The 16,756-nt window shown below is 41.6% G+C and overlaps 1 protein-coding gene across 3 annotated transcripts in view; it reads right to left on the minus strand.

Annotated features, from left to right (window-relative positions):
• Positions 1-1,988: 1,988 nt before the first annotated feature.
• UBE2E3 (ubiquitin conjugating enzyme E2 E3) overlaps positions 1,989-16,756 on the minus strand; it is an 89,097-nt gene continuing 74,329 nt past the window's right edge. For all 3 annotated transcript variants that reach the window (XM_079782581.1, XM_079782579.1, XM_079782580.1), the window contains exons 4-6: positions 8,420-8,552; positions 5,198-5,345; positions 1,989-2,625 (exon numbers count right to left, since the gene is read on the minus strand). In XM_079782581.1, the coding sequence (XP_079638707.1) occupies positions 2,528-2,625; positions 5,198-5,345; positions 8,420-8,552 (379 nt within the window). In that variant the 3' untranslated portion in view covers positions 1,989-2,527. The remainder of the gene's footprint in view (positions 2,626-5,197; positions 5,346-8,419; positions 8,553-16,756) is intronic.

Here is a 16,756-nt window from a genome sequence, read left to right on the forward strand (position 1 = left end):
TATTTTAGTCCATTTAAAGCTGTAGCCTGTTCCCTGAAAGAGAGAGCAGAACAAGCATAACAAATTTTATAAGGTTAGAATTTCCTGAGGACATTGAGGGTTAACAGAGGCTACAGAAATATTCAAATTCAACGCTTTTGTTTCATGTGAATAAACTGAAACTCAAAGAAGTTTAAGTATCTTATTTCAAGGCTCCCAAGGTGGTTTGTGCAAGAGCCACAAACTCTTCCAAGGAACCAATTCCCCCCCCCCCCCCCCACCGCCCCAGGTGAGTAGAGGACACAGCCCACTTGGGTGGTGACAGTCCGTAGGGTGATAGCAAGAAGGGAGTCCAATGACGGCATCCCCAGACATCCTAACGTTCAGTGCGACAAAGGCTTTTCTAGCCCGAAGAGAGAAATGCAATACTTCAGGGTGGAGAACGGACAATACTGGGAGTGGGGAAAACTACTTCCTACGGCTGAACCACACAGAAAGCCTGAGCTTACAGGAAAGGCCCCACTTTCATCACATTGACTTGGACTCCATCACAGATTATTGGTCACCACTTAATACATCAAAGCTCAGAGGTTTTCATAGGCGTAGGCCTGAATTCTTCAAAACACTACCTTTTTGTTTGGCGTTCCTTTGTAATATGGGGAGATTTTTTTAAGGGAAGAGTTTAAGTGAAAAGTAGACATACAAATAATTTTACTTTTACCCCAATTTAATACTTCTATTGACACTCAAGTCAATAGGAGACCACTATTCTTAGTTAGGGGATAGGAAACTATAAATGTCTTACTTTATTATTTTGAAGCTATACATTTTATGCTAATAATTCCACTCTATAAATTTTGAGATGGTATTCTATTTCCATATTTAGGACTGGAAAAGACATTTGCCTCATATTCCACAACTTTGGTTCTATGACCAGAGAATTACCTCAGAAATTATCCCAGTCATAGGGAACGTGTAGCACATTTATACTGTTTACCATATCTAAATACTGCAGAGTAATTCTAACTCCTTTAAGAAATCTAATATTTAACAGTTGTAACTAGAAAGAAGGAATTTATATAACCTGGGAAACCATTAAAATTTGGTGTGTTTGCAATTGAGAAATAAAGCCACATCTGCACCTCAATCCAGAGTTCTCATCTACCTTCAGGCAGAAAAAGGTTTCTGTGTTCAAATCTGCCTCTGGCTACAACTGCTGGCCAAGTGCCACAGTAAGAACGGTAATGCACACAATACACCATAGATATTCAAGACCAAGTTCAGAAGCAAACGAAAAAAAGTGCACCAAGACATACAACAGCAACCAGATTGTGTCATTTGACAATATTTTCCAATGGTGAACAGATATCACCAATTTGGAAATGAAATGTTCCATAAGACAATATCAGATTCCTGAGTGAGCCCCAATTTCATTTTATTTTTTACCTCAAATATCATATTATCAAAATAGAACTTTATATATTTTTGAGACCAAAAGCTTTAAAACCCAATTTTCCACCCCAGTCGGTTTAGCTCAATGGTTAAAGCATCTCGGGTTCAATTCCCAGTCAAGGGCACATACCTCAGTTCCAGGTTCTATCCCCAGCCCCAGTTGGGGGCACCTACGGAGGCAATCAATACATGTCTCTCTTACTTTGCATGTTTCTCTCTCTCTCCCCCTCCCCCACCCTCCCAACCCCTCAACTACTCCCTCCCAGTCTCTTTAAAAAATCAATGGGGAAAATATCCTTGGGTGAGAAATAAAAAACAAACAAAAAATAAAAACCAGTTTTCCATGTTTAAGTTCATTATATTCTCTCAGTAGGACTTAAAGGAAAAAAAAAAAACTATACACATTTAATAAGATTCCACATGTTTTCTATTTAATAATTTCTTTATTTGTACTGGTCTTTAGTAGTCATCTTCATATCTGCAACTTTATTTCATCAACAATCATCTCAGACACACCTTCTAACAAGACTGGCTTAAAATAGTACGACAGGAAACTATGCCTTCAGGAGCATGTTTATTGTGTTTGAGATGATACATCAGGTGCTCTCTGAGCTACAAAGGGTAAAAGGAAATCCTCTCATTACAAACTGACAAAGGTAAAAGGTAAAACATTTTTCACAACAGCATTAACCACATACTCAGAAATAGATCTGGGTTTAATACAAATGACATAATTCCTAGTCATCTACAGCTACTTTTATAACTTCATACAGATAATGAATTAGGCTAAAATGCACTATAATATTTGGTAGACTTCAGGACCAGTATCCTTAGTACATCACAAAATACATTTTGATATCCCAAAGAAGCAAGACTTGCAAGTAGGCATTTTAAACATAACTAATCTACAGCTACAAAGTTCTACCCTTGATAGCATTTACCTTTTTGGGGAGTCTCCCAGTCTCCAAAGGATAAAAGCAGAGAGTAGAATCAGTATAACATATACACAGAAGTCCGTATTGTAAAGGCTATAAAGATTTGCAGCACAGTGAGAAGATGCCTTCTGCGCCTTCACACTGCATACAAATTATGTGAATTATGTTGCGTATCTCTTGGTCCACTGTCTGGCTATCCTGTCATGTTCTGCTCTGTTGGTCAAATACTGAGTGGCTATGCTTCCAACCAGAGGATCCGCTGGAAAAGTGAGAAGAAAAATAAAAAATATTAGATATCTAAAAGGCACAGTTTTAACATTCTATTAAACTGAAATGCTGATTTTTAGCATCTTAATATTAATATTCAATTAAGCTAAAGGCCCTGTAACTAAAAAATGAGTGTTAATAAATATGATTTTTATAAAAGGGGTATACTTTTAATATACAAAAACTGTTTTTTACTCTTGGCATTTTATTCAATAATCAGTGTGCTGCTCTGGCCGGTGTGTTCAGTGGTTGGTGTCAGCCTGCATAGGGAAGGGTCCCAGGCCTGGATTCCCAGTCAAAGGCACATACCTGGGTTGCAGGTTCATCCTCAGCCCTGGTCAGGGTGCATGTGGGAGGCAATCAATCAAAGTGTCTCTCTCACATGGATGTGTCTGTCTCTCTCTCTCTCTCTCTCTCTCTCTCTCTCTCTCTCTCTCTCTCTCCCCTTCTCTCTGTTCTCTCTAAAAATCAATGGAAGAAAATATCCTCAGGTGAGGATTAATAATGCAATGCTATTCAGAATAAAATGTTTCCTTCATTCTATCCTATCTAATAAAAGAGTAATATGCAAATTGACCATCACTCCAAGACACAAGATGGTTGCCCCCCCCATGTGATCAAAGATGGCTGCCCCCATGTGGACACAAGATGGCCTGCAGGGGAGGGCAGTTGTGGGCAGTTGGGGGTGACCAGGCCGGCAGAGGAGGGCAGTTGGGGGGGGGACCCAGGCCTGCAGGGGAGGGCAGTTTGGGGAGACCAGGCCTGAAGGGGAGAGCTGTTGCAGGGACCAGGCCTGCAGGGAAGGACAGTTGTGGGTGATCAGGCAAGCAGGGAGAGCAGTTAAGGGTGACCAGGCCGGCAGAGGAGGGCAGTTGGGGGAGACCAGGCCTGCAGGGGAAGGCAGTTGTGGGTGATCAGGCCAGTAGGGAGGGCAGTTAGGGGTGACCAGGTCTGCAGGGGAGGACAGTTTGGGGGGACCCAGGCCTTCAGGGGAGGGCAGTTGGGGGGGGGGGTAGGCCTGCAGGGGAGGGCAGTTGGGGGGAACCAGGCCGGCAGGGGAGGACAGTTAGGGGTGACAAAGGCTGGCAAGGGAGGGCAGTTAGGGGTGACCAGGCCAACAAGGGGAGGGCAGTTAGGGACAACCAGGCCGGCAGAGGAGGGCAGTTAGGGGTGATCAGGCCAGCAGGGGAGGGCAGTTAGGGGCAATCAGGCCGGCCCGGGAACAGTTAGGTGTCAATCAGGCTGGCAGGGGAGTGGTTAGGGGGTGATCAGGCTGTCAATCAGGCAGAGGCAGGCAAGCAGTTGGGAGCCAGCAGTCCTGTATTGTGAGAGGGATGTCCAAATGGGTGGTCGGACATCCTTCAAGGGTTCCCAGATTGGAGAGGGTGCAGGACAGGGACACGGACACACACACACACACACACACACACACACACACACCACCCCCGTGCACGAATTTCATGCACCGGGCCTCCAGTGTAATAATATGACTCAAATATTCTTATCTCCAAATGAAAACTTACCATTCTGTTTTAAATAGAATTCTGAACTGGAAATTGAATCTGAGATATAAACCTCCATTACTCAGGAGTTTTTTTCCATGGCAAGTGATTGTTACCTGTTTACAGCATTTCTACCCAGAGATATACATGTGTACAAGCATGTAGAATATATTGTTATGCATATGTGTTTTTTTCAGTATCTTACTTTTTTTCTTAATATATCTTAGAAAGCTTTCCCTATCAGCTCATAAAGAGCTGTCTTATTCTTTTTAATAGGTAGATCCTCTATTAATGGACATTCAGGTGGTTTCCAATCTTTTGCTGTAATAAATGATGTTATAATTATCTATCTATCTATCGATCGATCGCATATGTATAACTGCTGGGCAAAAGATAATAGTAATATACTTTGGTGATTAATCAAATGTTCAGAAAAAGTAAGTCAACTTCTTTTAAAAACTGACCCCTCAGTAAGATAACATACAAAATCCCATTTTTTTCAATTCAGTTCCTCAGTTAAAGATCACATGTGGCAGTTATGCATTTCTTTTAAATGTTATAAATTATGTCCTAATGACTTTAACCTCGAAGTTTATATAATCACAATCTCATCAGCTATAGTTTTTTAATATTCTTCATTATTACTACATCTAATACAACAAACTATAATCCAAAAAGGAATAGAAAACAAGAAGTTCTTCATTACTAAGTGGTTGCTTTAATGCACATGGAGGCATAGAAGAAGAAAAGGAGGCACTGGAGTATGAGACATCACTTTACTGCTGTCAAAATGGTCTGTACAGGTACGCACCTCAGAAAACAGAGTCCATCAATGAGAAGGAGAAAATAAGTATAGGCTAGTAGTCCATTAACAAACCACAGAAAGTTATTGTGAGACTTTTGGTCTATTCTAATAGAAATGGCATTGACAATTTCCTTGCAAAATGTTTTACGTTGATCTTTCCACCAACAGTACTAACTTTCCAAATCTACATTTAAGCTACCAAGAAAATGCACTGGTGTCTACAACCTCATTGTATGTGGTAATAAAGATGTGCTTACCAGGGTTGCAGTCTGTCAAAAGAGAACAAATCGACAGCAAAACCTTTGAAATAGTCAAAGCGGGACTCCAGTTGTCTTTAAGGATGTCCAGACAGATGACTCCCTGACTGTTGATGTTGCAGTGATAGATCCTGGTGCGGAAAGTAACCTAAGGGCAGTCACATTACAAACAGGAAGAAAATGAAATGCTTTCTTACCAACTAAGACTCTCACCAGCAAAATTGAAGAGTAACATATCACATGATACTAAATAGCAAGTAATTTAACTGAAGAGCTAATAGAATACTGGGTTTAAGTGCTAACAAAATCCAATGGTTTCATTTTAATTTGGTTAAAAAAATGTTCTGTAAATTACCCAGTATAGAAGAACTATATTGATTTTCAACCAACGTGAGCAACTGATTTGATTAGTTTAATCAAAATGAATGGCACAGCAATTCTATGTATGTATGTGTGTGCACACCATACACACAAGCATGAGTTCACACAATACCTGTTTAAAGACAGAAGTAAGGGAAAAACAAAAATGTGTTGATGCCAAAGGTAAGAGGAACTGGTAAAGAATTTTTTAAGCATAAAGTGAAAAGTTATATTAGTTTGTTAGTAGAAAATATCAGTATCAACTCAGCTAATTTCTTGCCATGTGTCAGAAAATACTGAAGAATTTAGAGGAAGATTGGTTAAATCACCAACCTATTTCCTATCCTTTTATTTCCACAACTGGCTCATTGTCTTGTTAGATAATTACGTAAAATAAAACAAGCAAGGTCTTAAGCTACTGAATAAAGAAAGAGTATCTCCAGATGTGTAAAAAAAAGAGGATAAATCATAGGAACAAATACTGTCAAGTTTCAAAACAATCACAAACACTGAGTAGTTAATCTTAATTTGGAGTTAGAGGGGGGAAAAAGACAGTTTTTGATCCCTTAGAACTAGTATAATATCCCAAGTGGATTGTGGGAAGAAAATATTAAAGTCCTCAAACATGTATTTCTGATAAGGATACAAAATTAAAGACAAAAAAATTAAAGGTAATGGGGAAGAAACTACTGGCCTTGCAGGGGTGAAGGGAGGGGACCATGAACCTCTAGAATTGCTCTAATTTAGTTACACAGAGCTCTTAAAATGTGGCTAGTTGAATTGAAAAGGGATAAAAGTGTAAATTACACACCATATTTCAAAGACTCAATACCAAAAAGAGAATGTAAAATTCCCTCTTATACTGGTTACATACTTGAAATGACAATATTTTGGATATACTGGGTTACATAAAATATATTATTAAAATTAATTTACTGTTTCTATTCTTTTAATGTAGCTACTAGAAAATTTAAAATTACATGTGTAGCTTGCATTATATTTATATTAGACAGTTCTGCTATTTAATACAGGAATAACACATGTTCAGATTATGGTTTACAAACACAATACAATTAATATTTTGAATCTGTTTAGCTATTAACAATGAGTGAACAAAATAATTAAATTTTTATTATTCTTTAAGAAGCTCAACACCTTCTCTGAACTTCAAAAAGAATCATTATGTAGAGAAATAATTGTACCTAACACTAAGATAACAGCAGAAGTCTTATTTCTTTTTCACTTGTCCACCTAGAGATCTGAATGCTTCATAATACTGTATATGATACCTTAGGCAAAAGGAATTAATCAACATTAAAGGGTTAGAAAATTAAAATGAGACCAGCAAAAATATTTACATGCTAAATTAATTTTAAAAAAATATATTAACCAAAACAATTATAATAAATCACATATAGGAAACCACAGTTTGAAACCTTTATTTCAGTCAATTTCTATTTTCCATTAAAGATACTAAGAAGTCTTTTTCTTCAACAGATTTTCACTCACGTACAAAGATTATTTTGAAAAATATAAATCTTGCAAATTTTTTCTGCTAATTTTCTATCATGTTAAAACCACTTTTCCAATATGCAAAATGAGGCATGTAAAAATAAATATCACTATATAGTCATGAGCTATTTTGCTAAAGTTTTATTTTTTTTCTATAATACTGAATGCAATTGAACAGTTGGTGACAAGCCTGCCATTTAACATGTCATGTGAATATGAATCAAGTTTGTTATTATTAACATGAGGGTCTTATGCCTTTATTTGATTGATCTAGCACGACATACTCTATATAACTGAGAGCATTAAGGCAATCATTTAAAGATCTTAAATTCTGATGGGACCAAAGAAGAAAGTACTCAAAAAACTGATAGCCATATTTGAGAGCTAATACCTCTAAGGGCTAGGAAGCCTTGGTATCTGCAACTTAAGGTAAATAGCACTAGGTGGAAATATTCTTACCTTGTTTGATAATATACTATCTGGGTTTTACCATTTTCTTTTTCTTTTCCAGGCATTAAGTTGCTACATATATTTTACACAGCTTTGGGAACAAAATGAACTATGTTGAAAAGGAAAATGTTTTATCACAGTTAAGGGCTTGATAGCACAGGTTTCCCTAGCATGTCAGAAATATCTGAAACAAATAATTACGCTCAGGCTTCATATTGGTGGTTTTTACCCACTAGCCTGACGATTTTATTTTATAATGAGAAGTCAGAGGAGAAATCTATTTAAATAACGGTTATGTTTAAGAACTGACAAATAACTGCCAATCGTTACAAGGCACAATTCAACCCTTCTCTGTTATCATCTAATTCATATTCAGAGACAACAAGGAGGCATTAAGTCACCCAGCCACCCTCATTCCCATTACTACATGCTACCAACAGAGGGCACAACATACGTTTACTAAATAGTATTAGTTTCCCTCTTCTTTGCCATGGTCTAGATTTTGCTTATCTATAAAGATAAGGTATTTAGCACAAAATTCAAGTTAGTTAACCCTTATTTCTACAAGCTGTTAAACAGCTTTACTTTTGAATCCCAGTATGTTTCTAAGGAAGTTCATAGGATATTTTCCCTCATATCAAAAATCCATCTGCTTTTCTGATGTGCACATGGTATACTTTTATTTATAGTTAACATACCCTCTTTCTGCTGATTACAGTTATTTGTAAAAGGCAGAAATCAATTACTTTCACAGTTATATCTTAGTACATGAAAGTTTCCATATCACTCCATAAAAAAAATGAAGTTAAAATGATTACATTAATACACATTTAACCTCTGGAATAAACTGATTTTAGAGGAAAAGGATAAATATTAAAGAATGTACCTCTAGGTTCTTACCTTTGGTGGCTTAAATGGATAATCGGATGAAAATGTGATATCCAGAAAAAACACACCACCTTCATATACAGAACCTGGTGGACCAAGTATAGTCGATCTCCATTCATAAATATTATCTCCTTTAGGCCCAGCACTATTTAAAAGAAATTAAAAATCAGTGTGTATATCTGTAAGCAATGAATGTTAAAAGCTGTTACCAATTTTTATATCAATTAAGTATTAAAGGTAAATTAGTAACTTAGAGTAATAAGAGGTAAGTTACAATGAGTACAAGCATGTGTATAAACTTATTTGGAAATACTTCAAATCTACGGAAAAATTGCAACAAAGAACATCATATTACTTTACCCAGATCTCTTTCTGTTAGCATTCTACCTCATATGCTTCATCACACCCTTCTTCTCTTTCTATGTATATGTACATATATATGTATACATACACCCACATATACACAAAGTGCTTTTTTTATGAGCCATTTCCCCATAAATACTTCGACATGAATTTTCTAAAATAATCTCCAGTATACAATCACAACACAGCTATAATTCAGTAAATATAGTATCAACACACTACTTCAACCTACAATCTGCAAAATAATGTTGTCAACTAACCCAACAATGCCTTTAAAACAAAAAACAAACTTCTAATTTTTCTCCAGATATGGGATCCAGTCTTGGGATCATCTACGTATGTCCTGCACCTTTACTCTTCTTTAATATAGAGCCTTTCTGCCTTTCATAACATTAACATTTCTGAAAACTACAGTTCTTTTTTTAATAGAATGTGCATCGTTTTGAACTTTTCTGATGTTTCCTCAGGATTAGATGCTGGTGGTGCATTCCTGGCCAGGATAGCACACAGGTGATATCACATCCAGAGGCATATGGTCTTCTGTCCCTAACTGGTGATGCTAATTTTCATTACCCAGATCAAGTGCTGTCCAATTTTCCTACTGTTTACTTAATACCTTTTCCCTGTAACCAAGAGGCAACCTTTGGACACTTTAAAACCATGTAAATATCCTGCTGTTCATCAGCATTTCTCCCCTAGCTTTAAGATCCACTTGTGAGCCCTGGCCCGTGTGTGGCTCAGTTGCTTGGGCGTTGTCCAGTGGAGGGAAGCTGGTTACATTCCTGGTCAGGGTACACGCCTGGGATTGAGGGCTCCATCCCCAGTTGGAGGTGGGGGGGAGGGGGTAGAGTAGCAGGAGACAATCTATTGATGTTTCACTCTTGCATCAATGTTTCTCTCTCTCTCCCTCTTCCTTCCACTGTCTCTAAAAATCAATTTAAAAAAATCTTTAAAAAAGGATCCATTTTTGAGTCTTGGCTAAACTGAATTACTATGATGGTGATAAAATTGTGACTTTCCAAATCCAGCATTTCCTCCATATTTATCAGCTGGCTCTTGAGCCCTTAATTCTCCCATTTGTATGACTGTCTACCAGGTGTTCTGGTTAATAATGCGGATTTTGTAATCAAAGAAAACACGGTAATTTCAACAGAAACATCAAAAGTGCTTTATTCAAAGTAATGTCCATTGCTAGCTACACATAATTCCCATCTTTCAGGTAATTTGTGGATACCCTCCCAATAGAACTTAGCTTGTTTTGAGGCAAACTCTTCAGAGACCCCATTTTCCACTTCATACGTTTTTGAAGTGCTGCTCAGAAAGTGCGTGTGCCCTGGATCGGAACAAGTGGTAATCTGAAGGAGCAAGGTCTGGTGAATACGGTGGGTGGGTTAATACTTCCCAGGCAAGATCTTTTAACGTGTCTTTAACTGGTTTTGAAGTGTGTGATGATGCGTCATCATGAAGCAACATTACTTTGCCATGTCTTCTGGCACATTCTGGTCATTTTACGATCAAAGCGTGTTCAAATTGATTATTTGTTGTCGGTAGCGATCAGTATTAAAGGTTTCACCTGGTTTTAAAAGCTCGTAATACACCACACCTTCCTGATTCCACCAAACGCAGAGCATTGTCTTCTTTCCGAAGCGATTTGGCTTTGCAGTCGATGTTGATGGTTAACCTGGTTCAACCCATGATTTTGTGCATTTGGGATTCTCAAAATAAATCCACTTTTCATCACCAGTCACAATTCGATGCAAAAAAGACTTTCTATTGTGCTGTTGAAGCAACATTTTACTGATGACTTTTCGGTTTTCCATTTGTCTTTTGTTCAGTTGATGTGGCACCCATTTTCCTTCCTTTAAAATCTTTCCCATTGCTTGTAAACGATCAGAAATTGTTTGCTGAGCAACGTTTAATCTTTCCATGAGTTGTTTTTGAGTTTGACATGCATCTTCATCCAATAATGCTTGTTAATTGTTGGTCTACAAACTTTTTCAGTTGACCTGGACGTTCTTTGTCTTTCACATCGAAATCATCACTTTTAAAGAGTTTAAACCAGCGTTCACAAGTATCTTGAGATGGAGCATGTTCGCCATAAGCTTCCCGAAGTATAAGATAACTTTCAGCAGCACTTTTCTTCAAAATAAAGTAATGAATTAAAACTTCCCACAAATGCTCTTTTTTTGGCATGAAATTCAACATTTTTAAGCATAAAAATATCTATGATGTTAATACCTTCAGAATATTTGACATACGAAGTTTTGAAGCTTGCTGTCAATACAAAATAGCATACAGATCAAATCGCATTATGTACCCAACATATGTGTAACTCCATCTATTGGAAAAAAATCCGCATTATTAACAGGTACAACTGGTATATTACTGGTGAGGCTATGTGAATTCCTATTTTTTTCCTAATGATATGTAGTAGTTCATTATAGCCTTCAATTATTTTGATGCTCAAATTATCCCAGATTTGGCCAGTGGGAGCCTCTTCAAATGGCCCCCATCTCCTGGTGATAGGCCACCATCAGTTTCACTGAGCACTTCCTTACTTTCTGGCATACCAAGATGTTCTAGGCTCCCAACCTTGCAATCAGCCATTTCTTCAAGGATCCCTCCTGGTTCCTTTTAGTGGGAAGGTTTTAGAAACCAAGGTTTGAGTGCTAGACACTACTAAAGTCCAGGTACACTGTACTGTGCTCAGTTTCATTTATAAAATACAAATGCGAGAGGTAATTCAAACAAAATCTAAATTCACAATTATTTGTCAGTAGGCCCATCCAATAGTTCTCAAAACTCTTTTCAATTTTATCTTACAGCTTCCATTTTCTCTAACCTTCACATCATAAATTACCTTGATTTTCTAAATTATATAAAGCTTTTTTCTTTTAAAGTGGCCATCAGTTTAGAAATGACCTGCATGTTTTATTTAAAATAAGTGCAAACCAGCACTGATAACCCAACCACATTAATTAAAATACACTATTCAGTATAATTAAAAATGATTTAACTAGTATATCTTATTAATTCTGTAAAACATAAACTATGAACTGTGAACATCAGGAAAGTAATGCTATCAATAATCAAATATGTGCTCTGAAAAATAGTTCATACAGAAAAAGTATAGAAAACTTGATGGTATAGTCAAAATATATTTACAGGATGCTTCAAAAATCTATCTTTAAGGAAAAATATACTTTTAAAAATAATCCTACTTCGTAAGTTTTAAGTATCACAGCAAGTGGAACTAATTACAGTATTAGCTCGTTCTGTCATCATTTGAGAATCAGTATACTCCCTGAGTGAATTTTCACTGTAACTAAAGACATACAAAATAGGGTATCAATTTGGTGGTACATATAGATGATAGAACACTATTCCAAACAAATGAGCTATCAAACCACGAAAAAAAGGAAACTTAGTGCATATTAGTAAGTGGAAGAAGCCAATCTAAAAAGTCTATACATTTTGTCTGATCCCAACTACATCACATGGTGAAAAAGACAAAACTATGGAATCAGAAAAATAAAAAAATCAATGGTTTCTAGGGTGTAGTGGGAGGAGGGATACATAGGCAGAACACAGAGGATCTTTAGGACAATGTAACTAGTCTGTATGACACTACAGTAGTGAATGAAGGTCATTATACATTTGTCAAAACCCATAGAATGTACAACAGCAAGAGTCAACCCTAATGTAGACCAGAGACTGAGTGACAATAATGTGTCAAATGTAGGTTCATCGATTGTAGCAAATGGACCACTGCTGTGGGATATTGGTATTGGGGAGGTGGTGCATGCAGGGTCAGCAGGTTCATGGGAACTCTTTATACTTTCTGCTCAATTTTGCTGTGAACCTAAAACTACTCTAAAAGATAAAGTGTACTAATTAGAAAAAATACAAATAACGTTTAGAAGAAGTAAATGTTTCTATATAAAAGCAAAAAGTAATAAATGTTTCTTGAGCATTGGTTAATAAAAACAGATTCCAACTTATAAAGGGATGTGTGCAAAAATTTGTTTTAAAAATAAGGTACTCTGGAACTTGGAACACACTTTAAACACAGTAATATAAATGGTGGTTTCAATGCTGGCTCACAGAAAGTCCATTTAAACATTTCCCCCATAACTTTAAATGAGCTACCGTGTATTTGCCAATTCCTGACTTCTTTCTTACTAATGGAAACATCAAGAATACCTGTCCTTCACGTCAAATTGCTAATTCAAACACCCATCACCCTTTCTCCTCCTGGTCCCCACTGCACTCTCTTAGCTGAAGTCTAGTGAGTTTTACCTTTCTTGGAACTCAGGACTGGGGGAAAGGTAATCTTAGTTATCAATCAGTTGTTCACTTTAACGGGTTGTCAATGGTGGTCGGGCTTTGGAATATTCCTGGCATACAGAACACATTTCATTACACTAAGCACATCACAGCTAAATGGACATGTGTGAACTAGACTGAAAACCTAAGCAACCTTTGTATTGAGAAAATGTATCCCAACAAGAATAACAGCTGTGGGAACAACCACCACTTGCATTGATTAAGCACTTGTATGTTGCCAGAAGTCATTATGTTAATGCCATATTATCTATCTCATTTAATCCTCACAGTAATACTATGAGATAGATAATATAACTATCTCAGCTTTACAGATGAGACAACCAAGCCTCACAGCAGTTAAGTAGCTTCCCTTAAAGTCTCATGGTTAACACACAGGCAGACAGTGAATGTCTACCTAGACAGAATACAATCTGAGCATATCTCTGTATTTCTTTGCGAACTTCAAACAACTGTTTTACAAGTGAACAGGTAGTATTTCTGAGTGCTTAGGAAAAAAGTCATTATTTCTCTAGGTTGAAAGTAATTAGGAGTTCACAATTTATTAGGGAGAGATATAAGACAATGGGGGAGCATAGATGGCCTAGGAAACAATACAGAAAAATAATTCTATTAAAAGACAGATCTAGCAGTTCACAATTATCGTATCTTCCTATTCCCCTTCCCCAGACTGACCTCTTTCTGGTAAATTTAAGAACTGTAAAGTCTGGTAAGAAATGGTAATGCTTACTAATCCATACTATGTCATTTTGAGCATATAAATTCACTTTGAGAAGATGGCGGCGGAGGTGAACGGCTGATCTGTTGCCTCGCATGGCAGTTTCGGAAATACAACTAAAAGATGGACTGGTGAGCACGGCGACTCCTGCTCGCGTCTCCCCAGGCCGGGCGGCTGCTCCTCTCAGTCAGCACCTCAGCCGGGGCCATGAGCTCGTGGGCGGCCGTGGCAGCTGCTGTGGCAGCGGCCGCGGACTCGGCGCAATGGCTTTCCGTGAAGGAAGAGACCATCTTTCTGCAGGACGGGCCCATCCGCGTCACCGACCTGGCCGAGCTACCCAGTGAGATCCTCGGGGCCCCGGAGACCGCCAACACCGACTTAGAGGATTTTTAGGACTTCCCGTCTTACATTCAAGTCCTTTAGCCATTTTGAGAGAGGAAAACCAAGAAGGCAGCAAAGTTAAACAAAGGAACTTCGCCGCGCACAGCAATTTCAAAAATACACTGGAGGACAGAGCGTCTGCCACCCAGAACCACAGGAGAGCTGGCTGAATGGTGGATTTACAGCTAAGAGGGAAGAGGAAAGAGCGAACTCGGAGGGGATAAGGTGCGGAGGCGCGTGGGTCGGGCTGGTGGCGGGGGAAGGGACGTGCGGCTTTTGTTCCAACCCTAGGGGAGATTAGCTCCCCATCACCCTGAAATCCAGCTTCTGGGGACGCGCGGGAGACCCAGACGCCTGCGGGGAGAGGCTGGACTCTCGGCCTTCGTGTCTGAGAGTGGGAGTAACTTCCTTGCGGATGTGCGCCCAGCAATCAGTGTTTGCTGCGCTGGAGTGCGGAACGAGGGGGCTTAGAAACGTGGAAAGCAGAAAAAGCAGACTTGTAGCCATTGCGGTTCACCACGCCCTGGCCTGGTGGCGCCCTGAGGCCCCGCCCCGCCCTGAGACCCGCCCCGCCCTGGGACCCGCCCCGCACGTTTTGCAGGCCCAACTGGGCTCCAAACAACGGCTTTTGCATGTGGGTGGCCTGCCATATGGCAGCTTGATCAGATAAACTGTGGTTCTAGTCGGACTGCTCCAGGGCCGCTCAGACAGGAGGAGGAAACTGTAGTTTTTGCTGTAATTCCTGATGAGGGGCCTCAGGCAGTAGCTGACCTACACTCCATTGGAGACCCAGAAACGAGGGCATCTAGTGGTCGGTGTGAGATGACACCAGATTTCAACCACTCATATAAGGGACACATTGAAGAGGCAGACTCAGTGAGCGCCAAAGTCTTGCTGCACCAAGACCCGGCCCATAAACGTGTCTCCTGCACAGCAACTCTTCCTTTATAGACACAGAGGGTCCGCACGGCCAATTGGCCTGGAGGACAATTCCTCCCAGCGACACCAACAACAATCAAGACTTAACTATACAAAGGAGGACCAAGATGGAGGCATAGGGCGAAAGCCTGATTGTTGCCTAGCACAACAATTTTGAGTCTACGATGGGAGAGCAGAGCAGACACCATCCAGAACCACCGGAGGGCTGGCTGAGCAGATGCTCTACAACTAGAATAAAAGAGAGGGGTACGCGGGATGATGCTGATGCCGGTGACCCAAAGATCACACTTTAAGAAATACGGCTCAGGCGACACAATGGCGGCCTGGAACGTGCTCGGCGCAGTTCCCCCGGCGGTCTCCGGCTGAGGGGACGGCTCCACTCGCTGCCGAGCACGGACAGACGAGCCCCTGGGAGACATGGGGTGGGAGACTCCGCGCTTGCTGACCTCCGAGTCCTTCAAGAATCTCAACGCCCCGGAAGTGGCCAGGTGCGCACACTCGGCGACCAGCCACTGCTGCAGACCCAAGGGCCGACGCAGCCAACCCGGACCAGCCCGCCGCCGCGCACCGGGCGCACCGGAGCTTCACCGAGCCCGCCGCCCAACGAGTTCTGCGGCGGCTGCCCTGGAGCTCTGAGAAAATGGCCGAAGGAATTGCTGAGATGGAACTGACCAACAGGAATTGGGATCAAGAAGACGAAACCCCGCTGGGTCCCGGATCCGGGTGAAGCCGCGCGCCCCTGGGTCCGGGTGAGGCTGGGAACTGGGTCAGGGTGAGGCTGGGTCCCGGGTCCGGGTGGGGCCGCCCCCCTGGGTCCGGGTGATGCTATGCTCCCCTAGGTCCGGGTGAGGCTGGTACCTGGGTCGGGGTGGGGCCGTGCGCCCCTGGACCCGGGTAGGGCCACGCGACCCTGGGTCCGGGTGAGGCCACACGCCCCTGGGTCCGGGCGAGGCCGTGTGCCCCTGGATCCGGGTGAGGCTGGGTCCTGGGCCCGGGAGAGGCCACGCGCCCCTGGGTCCGGGTGAGGCCATGCGCCCCTGGGTCCGGGTGAAGCTGAATCCTGAGTCTGGGCGAGGCCGTGTGCCCCTGGATCTGGGTGAGGCTGGGTCCCGGGTCCAGGTGAGGCCGTGGGCCCCTGGATCCGGGTGAGGCCACGCGACCCTGGGTCCGGGTGGAGCTGGATCCCGGGTCCGGGTGAGGCCGTGGGCCCCTGGATCCGGGTGAGTCCACGTGACCCTGGGTCTGGGAGAGGCCACGCGCCCCTGGGTCCGGGTGAGGCCACGCGCCCCTGGGTCTGGGTGAAGCTAGATCCCGGGTCCAGGTGAGGCCATTTGCCCCTGGATCCGGGTGAGGCCACGCACCCCTGGGTCCAGGTGAGGCCACGCGCCCCTGGGTCCGGGTGAGGCCACGCGTCCCTGGGTCCGGGTGAGGCCATGCGCCCCTGGGTCCGGGTGAAGCTGGATCCCGGGTCCAGGTGAGGCCGTGTACCCCTGGATCCAGGTGAGGCTGGGTCCCGGGTCCGGGTGAGGCCGTGGGCCCCTGGATCCGGGTGAAGCCGTGCCCCTGGGTCCGGCCGAGACCAAACCAGAGGGAGTCGGACCTGC

Source organism: Cnephaeus nilssonii (assembly GCF_951640355.1).
Source record: "Cnephaeus nilssonii genome assembly, chromosome: 10".
Taxonomy (NCBI): domain Eukaryota; kingdom Metazoa; phylum Chordata; class Mammalia; order Chiroptera; family Vespertilionidae; genus Cnephaeus; species Cnephaeus nilssonii.